Raw genomic sequence first — 12,126 nt, 5'->3', positions numbered from 1 at the left:
CCAGACTTGGTGCGGCATTCTTCAAGACGCTTTATTTGAAGGTCCGCCCAGCGAAACCGCCTGCGCAAAATGATTTATGTTGGTTAGGTACAGAAAGAAGTCAGCGGGATGCTACTTGAACATACCTTTTTTTCATTCTCCAGCAACTCGTCAATGATTTGTGCTTTCACTTCTTCTGGGGCGATTCTAGCGTCTAGAGCCTCAATTTTTAAGCGTGACAAAGGCTGAGATATCAGATCCCTGCCTCTCCTCGAGATCTAATGCTGTATATCCCTCAAGCTTTTCAATCATATCTGGCTCTGGGCGACCGGTCACTAGATTATGGATTTTGTTGCTGTGCTCTCTCTGGAACTCAGTAAGTAATGACAGCAAGACACTCCTTTCTCTGCGATTGGCTGACTCAGGACATTCATCTAATGCATCTAAAATGAGAAATACGTCGCCTTAGTAGGCATTTATGACACCGTGGAAAGTCTCGAACAGTCTCGCATTACTCGGATGACTTCCCTTTGTACCATGGTCTTTCCAAATGCTTCTGATGGGCTCATCAAGTGGGTTTGAATGAAGCTGTTGAATGATCCCCCTGAGCATATTCTCAACGCTTTGTAATTCCTGAACACTGAATTGAAAATACCAGTAGGCAAACCGCTTCTTTGGATCATCCCGGCAAACTCGGTCAATCACGATCTGAACGACCTTGTCATACCACATAACCTATTTACCACATCCCGCTTATTGAGCAGTCAGTGTATCGTCCATGTCTCTAGACCTGGCAAACTTACCCACTCCATGTAACCAAAAGATACCACCAGAGCAAGCCCTCCACTCTCGATAGTCTGTTGACTTCAAGAGCCAGTCACCTGTCCCTGGAGATCGATGATTCTGAGCATTATTCTGGGCATTGGAGAAGTCTGACCGAGATAGCCATTCAAGTATTTTTCTATCTTCGGCACCTGCTATCGTCAGTCTTCTAGTACCCAGAAATCTGATGGCAATTTAGGAGAGTCTACTTAGTACGACCGAATGAATTTTCTGAAGCTCCTCGATATTGTTGTCAATAGCTGTAAGAATTTCTCCAGCCTGCTTCTTCAAGTCTAGCACATAATCAGCAACTTAGTAACATGAAAACAATTAAAGACCCTTAACTCACAGCTCCAATTGGTGACAGCTGCCCATTTCTCAGCCACGGTAGATTTATCTTCCACAACTCCCCGGAGCTTCTGCAGTGGATGCTCGGTAAGGGAGATGAAGATGCTTCCAATCCGAGCTGAACACACATTTGTCAGACGCTTGTCATAGACCTGCTTCGCGAGTCTTGCAGAATATTCCTTGAACTTACCCAACACTTTCGCTGTGTGTCTTCCTCACTTCCGCCACGTATTCAAGTACTGCTCTGTAGATACCCACAAGAGCATCCTCGAGCTGCTTGTCCCCCGCACCCTTTGTGTATCGACGGTCGCTATCAATTATGGTGAAATATGCCAGCTTATCTGCCAAGTATTCAGAGGCTTCGAAGATAGCATCTCTGCGCTCAATATTAGTCTTGGCCATCTTGAGGGCGAGTTTGTCGGTTTGGGTTGGTTTTAAGGTGATTTAGAGCATCGCTTACCGTCAACCCCAGCGAGACTATTCCCCAGGCGCTCCAGGCTGTGGTTTGATGTCAGCATTTTGCACTGTAGAGCAGCATCAGGACCATACCATGACCAGTTGGATCGAAGGTCGCGATCGCTTTGACTATTTCCTGCACATTCAATGCGGACTCAAGGATATTCTGGGCAAATTTGCGGACTTGAATCTCACCCCCATCACGTCTGCAAATGGTCAACTGCTTCTTTTTATACTCGGTATATTTCTTTTCGGTCTCATTGATGACTTCTTGGATGGCCCCGAGTGGAGTCTGCCTGTCTTGGGATAACCAGAGTTTTTGCTTTGAATCCAGGCCATCGAAGGCTACTTGCCAGAGGTCCTTGGGTCCCGCAACAGCATGGTTGGAGGGGTCCTCCTCATTTTTCGAAGGGATCGTATGGGCAGATCCACTGGCAGCTTTATCGGCGTCACCGTCGGCTCGAGAACGAGAGAGCTTTGTACGAAATCTTCTTCAACATTATGTGCTAGCCAAATATTATGGTGAGTCATGAAAGATCGCACATTGTTACGAAGTACATTCTGTTGAATCCCCTCTTGCGATTCTGGCTAGTGCTGGCCCCGGCGCTTACACTGGCAGCTGCTGAACACGTCATCATGCATGAGGCTGTACTGTACGTATAAAGTGGTGGGTTTATCACTGCCCAATTGGTTTATGTTTAGGCAGGTGCCCAGGTGCCCGATGTTAAAGAACTCATGACTGTGTATTTATGCCCTTTTTGAAGCCCATACTGAATGACGCGTAGTAGATACTACTCCGACCATCACATTTACCGCCCATATACTACTAGTAATATGCATATGGTCAAAAGTCCAAATATTCAAGCACTTGAGGGATTTCAAGGTCAAAAGTGGGATATCAAACATAACAACTTTCCTTGGCAATACTTCAGTTCAATCTCTCTTTTGTAGTTATGACACACAAAACTATCTTGATTAAGCATGTACATGCGGTTGAGAGCTCTGAGGTGACCCTGGAGTTGATATGTATCAGACTGTCTTTTTGAGTGAGCGATCGACCTTGATTCTCAGAATACCAGCCAAAATAGTAGCTGCCGTTGCCATAGAGCCTGCATAGAAGATTGCGGGTCTGTATGCGCCCACTCCGCTCGATTCACCTCCAGAGGCATTCAGGATATAACCAGCAATAGGTGCACCCTATAAGTATAATTATCAGACTGAGATCATTTGATAATTTTATCAAAAAGGATCGAACTTACCAGAAGATATCCTCCAAGCCATCCACTCACAATCATTCCAACCGCAACAGATACCCTTGCCGATCCAAAAACATTTCCAACGACAGTGGGCATAGTAGAGAAGAATCCACCATTCGCAGCTCCATTGATTACCACGAATGCAATCAGCGGACCAATTGAGCTCGAGATAGGCCATAAAACGAACAGACTCAGTGCACTCATTAAGAGGGATATGAATAAAGTATTCAGTGATCCGAATTTGTCACACGCAAAGCCACATGTGAGTCGTCCGATGGCCGATGAGAAGTTAAAGGCTGCAACGAGACCGGCTCCAGCACTGGATGGGAGATTGAGAGAGTTGGTGTAAAGTGGCAAGAAGAATGCTGGCACGAAGAGTGGAAATGTGCCAATAGCACCTGTCAGCCAGAGGATAGTGAAGCGAGTATCACGGAATAGACTCCTGCAGACAAAAATTAATAATATTTCATGTTTACTTCTTCGAAGTATAAATCACGCACCATTCAATCATCTTCGCCGGTCGAATCGGTGCCCGTTCTTTGATCAGGTACGCAGCTGGTAGCCCGGTTATAATGATCATGAAGCCGAGGATTCGAAATGTCCAGGCAATGCCAACATTATCAAGTAGGGCATTCAGAATAAAACTGAGAACTGTGCCACCAAGTCCACCTCCAGCATAAACAATACCATTGGCAATTCCGCGCTTAGTCTTGAAATACTGCGCCGGCGTAACAGACACAACCTGGAAACCAGTCAGTAAACAACAAATCACCTTCACGTGGCCATGGTCAAACCCACCATAAAGCATAGACTGGTCCCAAGTCCTCCAACAAATCCCCAAGTCATAAAGAGTCCCACAATACTGTGTGTCGTGAACCCAGACAAGATACTCCCCAATCCAAGCAAGAAAATTCCCAATAAAGCGGTAATCCGCGCTCCAATCTTGCGAATTACCGTTGCGTTAGGAACGGCCAGAAGCGAGATACAAGCAGGACACAAAGATCCGACGAATGCCAGTGTCGAGGAAGAATATCCTCTTTTTTCCACGAGAGCTGCTTGCATCACACCCCATGTGTAGGATGCGCCGACGAACCACCATGTCACAACTGCGCAGGCGAAGATAAGAACCCAGCCGTACCCGCCGTCGGGAACTTCAGAGTCTGCTAGCAAGGATTGCTGCATAACTTCATCGGATTCCTGGCTTTGGTTTGCTGCGTTGGTGACATTGCGTTGACGTTCACCTTGGTTGTGAGTGTCTAGAGTTGGGAGCTCAATGGCTGTACTAGGTAGATTTTGTGGGATTGTTGACATTTTGAAGATCGTTTGTTTCTTGATTCCTTCCAAGGTTCTTCACTTCTTAAGTCCAATGAAGAATTTTGGTCTCTTTATAGAGATGTCCGATGAGTTAAGCTTGGCGTGGTAGCCAGCTCTTATCAATCAATGCCGGATGTTGTGGCGCTTAGACCCTGTCGTTTCGGGGTTTCAGGGACCAATCGCTGTATTTTCTAGGTATTAGCTGCAGGGGATTGATCTTAAAGTAGCGTATGAGCATTCAATTGCAGATTCGGAGATTTGAATTTTCTTCTCACTGGGCATCTGGACGATCTAGAGGGTTTATGCCCCACATGACGGTTATACTCGGGATGTAACTGAAGGGCGTGAGATGAGTAATCGTTACATGTTCAGACCTCGGGACTGGAAACCATTTCCAAGGTTTGATCGAAAGAAGAGAAGATGATATTGATTTCTATGGCTGACATTCAAATGTTGTCAATGACTTGGGCAAGGTAAACTTGAACATACTGTAGAGTTCAAGTTGGAACCTTTCATCGGATTTCACAGTGCTTTCTCCATTCAAATATGTAGATGTTTGCTGATAGATATATCAAAGCTCTAAATATGCATAGATTGATAAAGTAAGCTTAAAGCTTAGTTGGAATAGGCTCCGAAGCTGGTGCCATAGGACCAGTATCAAAAGATTCCTCCCCACTGAAATGCCTGGAAAATTATCAAACGTATTAGCATCAAATCCGACAAAATCCAAAAGGATGAAATCATTGGAATGACTTACCATCCTCGCTCAGCTCCGCCACTCAAGAAACTACAGTCTCCATTCTTGAGACACTCCCACCCACCTCCAACCCCACGGCCCATCCACTCAGGAACGCCCTCAGCACGGAGAAGTTCCGTTCCCCCAGCCAAAACAGCTGAACGATCAATCTTATCAGCATTATCGCTGCGCCGACGAAACGTGCTCATCCCAGCTGTGAATACAAAAAAGTCTTCCTGAGATGTATCTTCCGGCATAACTCCAGTCAACACACGACCCATTGCAATTAACGTCGCAGCATGCGAACATATCAGAACTGATTTACTGGTTCGTTGTTCAGGTGGGATATTGGCTTCTAAAGCGGTGATCTCAGCATCCAGGTCGGCAATAATACCTGCGAGCGTGGTTGCGGCGCGGTTATGTAGTTCCAGAATCGTCTCCCCGCGACGGGATGGGTGCACAAGAGGCTTATAAGTTCTTAAGTGCGCTTCTGGGACCAAGGATGGAAAGTGTCCGTGCATCGTTTCCGTTGTTGGATGGGGTGGGTGCTCGAAGAATGTTGTCGGGCCGAACCATTCACTGTATAACAAGCATTAGCAATTATTGTCTTGGGATGGTAGATAGTATCTACTAGGGCGTACCCAAGTCCATTTTCGATGTGGACATCAAAGTTAGATGACGGGTCAACATTTCCTTCCTTTATTCTTTGAGACGCATCATATCCTGCGGCTTGCAGTTCCTTGTGTTTCTTGCCCAGTTCCTCCACTGATGGTTGGATGGTCTGTAAGCAACGGTAGAACGGACTAGAGTACACTCGGAAGGGCTTCGGGTGGAACGCCGGATCGTTTATATATCTCCCAAGCTCATGCGACTGGCTAATTCCGTAGGATGTCAGCGCAGGGTCTGCAGGATTGCCTGTTGGTGTCGGGAATTGCGACTTGTAAGTCCCGGTGCTGAGATCAATTGTCCAATTGAGACGGTGCTAGAGTTGAACTAAGTTAGCTTGTTTGCATGTTCTTCAACAAGGTGGAATGAAGGATACCCACTCCATGACGAGTCAAATAGATTGTATCTAACGGCATGATGAGTACAGACAATGAGTCTTGTTAGTCCGTCCTATGTCTATTGCGGGGAGTATAGTGTATACGAGGCAGAAAGTAGGCGGTGAGCTAGAGCCTCGGTCCGACAGACTTCGCATTATACGGGGTTTTCAAGAGTCAGGGCTCGAGATGGCCAATCGACCTTATATGGTCTCTACGTGTTACACAAGGACTAAAGGTCATTGACCAGAAACACCTGGCATTGGAATACGAACCATGTACTCTGCAAGCTATCAGAGGCGGGGTATCTTCTGCTACTTAGATTACATTCCAGGGCCCAGCCCAAGTGTCATGCGAAACCAGTCAAAAGAGAAACTTTTCTTTTTTAAGATTCGTTTTTAAAACGACTCCATCTAGTAGAAGAAACCGAGGAGCTTGCCAGCAACGTGCTTGCGGCGAGCCTCCTCGTGGTCCATGATACCAGCGGAGGTGGTCAGGACAACGTAACCGAACTGACGAGAAGGAAGGAGCTGAGTAGCCCACTTCTCGAGGTCACGGAGCTGGACGGGGTAGCGGGGGTTGATGACACCACACTTGTTAAGACTGAGAAAGGGATTAGTAAAATGTTATGCAGTAATGAGCTTGTAGAAACTTACCGGCCGTTCAGCTGAATGACGATCTTGCCGGAGCGGTGGTCATCGACCTCCTCGAACTCGCCAATGTAGCCTGAAAGAAAATGTCAGCATGTTGCGAAAATTTAAAAGTCGTCAAATACTGATGAGCGCTTTGAAAACGTGTAAGATCTCCGCAAATAATCTATCGGGTACTTAAAAGGCAAACGTCGTGGGTGATTGAAACAATCCGCCTAGTTATCAACCCGAATATCCTCCACAAAACACCATGAAAAGAAAGAATGAAAAAAAAAATTGAAATGAAATGAAAAAGCGAAGGTGGAATTTTTTCACATACCGTGCTTCTGCATGACAGTAAGGAACTTGACGATGACCTTGGAGGAAGGACGGATGAGGACCTGGCGCTTGCCAGCCTTCTCGGCGTTGTTCATGGCGTTAAGCGCATCGTTGAGGACGGAGGTCTTGACCATTTTGGCGGATTCTCAAATCGAGGACGTGAAGATAAGAGGTATCTGGATAAGACCAGTAAAGTCAGCCTTCAACTAGTCTTGAGCGTAAAGAGTGCCCCCTTCCTTGAAAAGGAGTTCTTCAGCCCGTGCTGGATAGGTGATGCGTATCATCCTGCAGCGACCCCTTAAAACCCTGACCTAATAAAAGCATTTTTTTTTTCAAGCCTTAAGGGAATAAGAGGATGGCAGGATGATTGCTCACCCAGACTAGCTGGGAGGCTGATGAGAAAGGGCGTATAGAGTATACATACCTCGAGTGACTGATTGTCGATGGTTGGCGGGTCGGAAATGAAAAGTTTGAAAGATTGAAGGTTGGGTTCTGCTGACTGTGCGGGTCCAGGGCTATTGCCCTTATCACCACGGCTTGCAATCACGTGCCGATAAGGGTAATGGCCGGTTGGACCTTAGTAATCAATATCACGTGATTATCTAGGGCTTACTTTGTATACAATCTCAACCAGTGAGAAGATCCAAAATATCACTACATATTGCATTTTATAAAAATTCCAATGTGCCTTCAGCAAGGCTTTCCAAATGGTTGATCAAGGGCACCAAGGTTGGATGTTCATACATTGTTGTGGAAGGGTGGACTGGTGCAACAGCTTGGGCATGGGCGTTGGGGGAGGATGGTCGGAGTATACGGGAGATTGGAAAATTGAACAGCTTTTCATGAAACAACTCTTTTCTGAGAAGGGGAAGACTTGGCTCCTGGGATTACATGATGGGGCATACATGATGGGGCATACACGAGTTTGATGGGAGGGGGAGAATACATGAGGTCTTGGGCTACATGAGTGGGCAGATGCTATAGGATGCGAGGGGGTCTTGTCTAATTAAAAAGGAAACTTAGGAAGGGGAAGGAAAAGAGGAGAAAAAAAAGGGATAAAATGGTTTGTATCAGGAAGAAACTCAGAAGACAGAGCGTGAGGGGGATGGGTTAAATGGGGGGGATCATTTGAAGATGTCATCAAGGGGAGGGGAAATCGTGTGTATGAATCACGAACTGGGGTTGGGGGCGGGCTGAAATTCAAGAAAGCGGGGAATCTCGGAGCTCAAGAGGAAAAGATGGGGGAAAGTGAACAGAAACAGCGATACTTGACTGGTGCTGCTCAGAAGCACAATGAAGCAAACCCTCACCATCCATTAGAGCGTAGTCCAGGTTGGGCTGAACTATGTCGGGGAAAATCCGTGACACGGTCTTGGCTAGACGTTCCGAATGATGGATTAATATTCGGGGACTTCTGGAAACTACAGAAACTTCGTGTTCAGCGGACTTCCCGGTTGGACGAAAGCCGTAGAATGGATTTAGGCCATAGAGGTAGCAGTGCTCATGTTGATCTGGCGCTTAACCTGCTCACGGGTCCAGCGGGCGGTCTCGAGGGTACGAGGGCTGTATTGGCGAGTAGAACGAGTCTCACGGACAAGGGTAGTGACCCAATCGTTGCGGAAGTAGACAGCAAGCTCGCCGTTGGGGAAGGAGTCAGCGAGATCACCAAGCACACCCATGGCAGAGCGCATCAGGCCCTCGCTGCGGTTTCCCTCCTTAGAGATAATGTGAAGAAGCTGGAAGATGGACTCAACGAATGGCTGCAGCTGGACAACCTGAGGCTTGCCCTTGTAGGTGAGAAGAATACCACCCCAAGCGTCCATGATACCCTCGCGCAGGGAGACAATGTAGTCAACCATATCGTAGGGGAGGTCATTGCTAGTTGTGACCGAAGACGCCTGCTGGAGGACACCACCGACAGTGCTGAGATAGGTGTCGAAGGCAGTACCGATAGCCTGGGCAATGTCACCGAAGGTCTCCAAAATAGCAGGCTTGAGCTGGTTGGTCGAGGTGCTGAGGGTGGAAAGCAACAGGTTCATGAAGTCGTCACAGTAAGGCTGAACCTTTTCGTTCAAGGCACGAGCAATGTCGCTGACAAGACCAATGGCCATAGCGCACAGACCAGGCTCATCACGGTTGCCCAGAGCGTTGTACAGGAAGGGCTTGAAAGATTCCATGTACTTGATAAAGTCATCCTCAAGAGCACTGGCGATGGCACCGACTGTGGCGAAGATAACATCGGGAACGGTAGACTTAGCACCAACAGTGGACAGAGTCTGGAGCAGAACTTGCATGATACGGTCGGCCTGGGGCTTGATGTCGACCTCGAAGCGCTGCACGATGGCCAGGATAACACTGATCAAGCTGGTCTGCATCTCCTCAAGAAGCATACGGTCCTCGGTGCTAACAACCTGCTGCTGCATAGGAATGGTATGCTCGAGACGCTGAAGAATGACATCGGAGAGAGTGGCAACCATGTTCAGGCTGTCGTGGGCGGAGTTCATGACGAAAGAGTTGAGGACCTCATAGCCGGCGGTGCGAAGCTGGTTGTCAGCGTCCTGGCGCTCAGTAACGGCCAAAAGTGACTTGATGCTGTCCTCGAAGTGCTTGGAGAGGGGGTTGGTCTGGGAGCCACCGTCACCAGCGAAGCGGTCAGCAACGTTCATGAGAGCCCAGCAGCAGGAGCTGGCGATCTTGGGGCTGTTGGCGAGACCGTTGAACAGGCAAGAAATCAGAGGCTGCAGGTGAACATCTGGGTCAAGGACCTCAGGGCAGCACTCGCAAACACGACCAAGGGCATAGGCAGTGGAGTCGCGAACGGAAACAGAGCTATCCTCCATCATACCCAGAAGCACAGGCAGAGCCTGCTTGATCAAAGGCTCCAGAACATTGGGCTCAGGGCCATCCATGATACCACCGAAAGCAGCCACGGCAGCGTCCCGGCGACGCCAGTCCTCGTTACGGATGTTCTCCTCGACGAAAGAAACCACGGGAGGGATCACATCACCCTGGACACACTGAGCATAAAGTTGAAGAGCCTGGTAGGCAGCGCGGGAAACGTTGTACTCATCATCGCCAGCATCCTCATCCTGACGGCACATAGTCTGCAGCAAAACGGGAATAACCTCACGAGTGGCCACACGAGCAAAGCCGAAGAAGGGACGAGCCTCGACACCTTCCTGTTGAGCCTGTAAAGTGAAAGAAAAAAAACAAAGGTTAGTTATCACAATTCGTTTCGGACGGAAACCCCCTCTCAAATCTCCAAATGTTGAGACGGAACGGTACATACCTCAGCATTATCATCCTCAATAGCGATTTCCTCCTCACAGACTGTGCACCAGAACTCAATAGCGAGCTTAGAGACTTCCTCCTCCTCACTCTTCATACCCATGATGCTGAGTCCGAACAAAGCCTTCTCCATGTAGAAGCGCATCTTATCATAGTATGAGCCCATAATACGGTTAAGGCAGCCAAAAGCACCAGCTTGCACGCGAACCTCGTCGGCCTGGGTGGCCTCACAGACGACCTGCATAATGTAGTTGCGCTCTCCCTCATTTTCCATGTTTGAACGGACGAAATCCACAGCATCACTCAGAGCAGCAATAGCGGCATAACGGACATCCATGTTCGGCTCCTCACGGCGAGCGCCTTGAACGACGGCGGTCAAGATCGCATTGGAGTGGGCATTCAGGCTGGCGCGGAGATCGGCGTCTTGGGATTCACAGATAAAACCAATAGTGGCCAAAGAAGACTGCTTCAGGTTGTCACTGCCGCTAGCAACATTCTGGACGAGAATGTTCATAAGATCGGGCCATTCATTTCGGGGCAGCTCGATCGCGGCAATAGAAACGATCAAAGTGGCGGCGGCATTTCCAGCTCGGGTGTCGGAGTGCAAGGTCTTGAGCGCAAGCTCCTTGACCTGTGCCTTGGTCTCAACAGGGATGTTTTGAACCCACTGAAGCTGCACTTCACGCAGCTTGGCTTGGTCTCGGAAAGTGAAAGCGTTCTTCAGGGCAATACCAGCAGCGACACGAATGTGGGCGGGGGTGGTGTCGTTGGCCAGTTCCTGACCCAGGGTAACAAGGTAGGCAGCCTAGAAACGAAGGAAGAAAAAACAAAGAGTGTTAGCGGGCAACCTATTCTCCATATTGACAAGGTACCTATTTCAGGCTCTATAAAGAGCTGAAAGAAAGGGCATATTTCAAAGGGAGAAAGCACGAATAATCACTTACGAAGTCAACCTCCGCGGCGTGGGCGAGCTGCTGTTCGGCGTTCGAACGTTCCGCCGCATCTGTGTTCAAGGCTAGTCAGCGCGCGTCTCTTGTAGGAAGGGCGGATTTCCCGGGCTTCCGGGTCAATCTAGCTTCGAGCTTAGCGATAAGGATTAACACATACCAGGCGACAAAGTGCTCTGCAACACTTGACGAGCGTCCATGGTGGGCAGCAGAGAAATGTGGAGGGGTTAAGTGAGTGAAGGAGAGAAGAAAAAAAGTGAAAAAAAAAGTGAAAGGCAAGAATTAAAGCGCTCCTGTTGCCTGGTAGTCAAGGCAGAAATTCAAAGACACAGGAGTCACAAACCACCAAAATATGTGGGCGCGTGGTTGAGGGAAGAGAAGAAAGTTGGTAGGTGTTAGGAAGGGACGGGGTGTTTTTGTGGATATGACGAGGCATGCACCAGGTCTTTCCGCGAGGAGTCACAGAGAGGGAAAAGGTGCCTTTTAGTACACGCCTAGAACAACCAGGTCGAGGAAGAAGACAAAGACTCCTTGAAAATAGCAAGGGAGGAGTCTTAAAGCAGGATAATGGTTTTTTTTTAATGAAAGAGAATAAATTGGAGAAGGAGAAGATCAGAATGAGGGATGAAGTTGATCTGGGAGGTCACATCTGATTGGTTGACCAGCGGTAGATGGCCTTAGGCACATAAGTGCTGCCTTGCATATAAGGCACTAAGTCCCAGGCATCAACTTTGTTTCCTTAAATGGAAAATCCGACAATCTGATACAGCAATGTATGGAATATACTGCAATATAGAAAAGTATATGTTATAATCCTTTTGAATTCTGTCGTATACCATATGTCAAATTATCATATGTATCACTCACAAAGTTAATTGTGGTTGAGCTCTGCATAGATTAGAATTGCAACTGTCTTGGTTTGACCCTTTGTTTATGGGTCCTTTTTTTTTGCCCCTCCATATTCTACTTGTT

General features: G+C 47.9%; 6 protein-coding genes across 6 annotated transcripts; all 6 read right to left on the bottom strand.

Moving 5' to 3' along the window:
* Positions 1–1,335: 1,335 nt before the first annotated feature.
* N7483_006593 (uncharacterized protein) lies at positions 1,336–1,551 on the bottom strand (the record flags this gene model as incomplete). The annotated part of the gene is made up of 1 exon (XM_057090030.1): positions 1,336–1,551. One exon carries the CDS (start codon positions 1,549–1,551, stop codon positions 1,336–1,338), a length of 216 nt encoding a protein of 71 aa, XP_056944771.1.
* A 109-nt stretch (positions 1,552–1,660) lies between these two features.
* Positions 1,661–2,240, bottom strand: N7483_006592 (uncharacterized protein; the record flags this gene model as incomplete). The annotated part of the gene is made up of 2 exons (XM_057090029.1): positions 1,661–2,080; positions 2,217–2,240. The coding sequence occupies 2 exons, from the start codon at positions 2,238–2,240 to the stop codon at positions 1,661–1,663; spliced, it is 444 nt and encodes a 147-aa protein (XP_056944770.1).
* Positions 2,241–2,634: 394 nt separating this feature from the next.
* On the bottom strand, positions 2,635–4,172 carry N7483_006591 (uncharacterized protein; the record flags this gene model as incomplete). The annotated part of the gene is made up of 4 exons (XM_057090028.1): positions 2,635–2,802; positions 2,865–3,303; positions 3,362–3,603; positions 3,660–4,172. 4 exons carry the CDS (start codon positions 4,170–4,172, stop codon positions 2,635–2,637), a joined length of 1,362 nt encoding a protein of 453 aa, XP_056944769.1.
* A 611-nt stretch (positions 4,173–4,783) lies between these two features.
* N7483_006590 (uncharacterized protein) lies at positions 4,784–5,993 on the bottom strand (the record flags this gene model as incomplete). Its single annotated transcript, XM_057090027.1, has 4 exons — positions 4,784–4,859; positions 4,933–5,490; positions 5,553–5,893; positions 5,958–5,993. 4 exons carry the CDS (start codon positions 5,991–5,993, stop codon positions 4,784–4,786), a joined length of 1,011 nt encoding a protein of 336 aa, XP_056944768.1.
* A 363-nt stretch (positions 5,994–6,356) lies between these two features.
* Positions 6,357–7,075, bottom strand: N7483_006589 (40S ribosomal protein uS8). The gene is made up of 3 exons (XM_057090026.1): positions 6,921–7,075; positions 6,608–6,677; positions 6,357–6,554 (listed from the first exon to the last, which is right to left on the bottom strand). Exons 1-3 carry the CDS (start codon positions 7,051–7,053, stop codon positions 6,365–6,367), a joined length of 393 nt encoding a protein of 130 aa, XP_056944767.1. The 5' UTR covers positions 7,054–7,075; the 3' UTR covers positions 6,357–6,364.
* Positions 7,076–8,397: 1,322 nt separating this feature from the next.
* Positions 8,398–11,354, bottom strand: N7483_006588 (karyopherin beta; the record flags this gene model as incomplete). The annotated part of the gene is made up of 4 exons (XM_057090025.1): positions 8,398–10,107; positions 10,209–11,012; positions 11,152–11,210; positions 11,315–11,354. 4 exons carry the CDS (start codon positions 11,352–11,354, stop codon positions 8,398–8,400), a joined length of 2,613 nt encoding a protein of 870 aa, XP_056944766.1.
* Between the last annotated feature and the right edge of the window lie 772 nt (positions 11,355–12,126).

The sequence above is a fragment of the Penicillium malachiteum genome (genome assembly GCF_028827825.1).
Source record: "Penicillium malachiteum strain IBT 17515 chromosome Unknown utg000003l:1.0-4950554.0:1.0-4952489.0, whole genome shotgun sequence".
Taxonomy (NCBI): Eukaryota; Fungi; Ascomycota; class Eurotiomycetes; order Eurotiales; family Aspergillaceae; genus Penicillium; species Penicillium malachiteum.
Note: the sequence above shows the minus strand (reverse complement) of the source record. Positions and strands in the feature narration are given on the sequence as shown.

What these genes read in the sequence shown, in the direction of transcription:
- N7483_006589 (XM_057090026.1), bottom strand. Translation starts at nt 7,053, where the DNA reads ATGGTCAAGACCTCCGTCCTCAACGATGCGCTTAACGCCATGAACAAC. An exon ending in TACTGTCATGCAGAAGCACG is followed by an intron (nt 6,678 to 6,920) that starts GTATGTGAAAAA and finishes ATTTTCTTTCAG; the next exon opens with GCTACATTGGCGAGTTCGAG. An exon ending in GTCATTCAGCTGAACGGCCG is followed by an intron (nt 6,555 to 6,607) that starts GTAAGTTTCTAC and finishes TCCCTTTCTCAG; the next exon opens with TCTTAACAAGTGTGGTGTCA.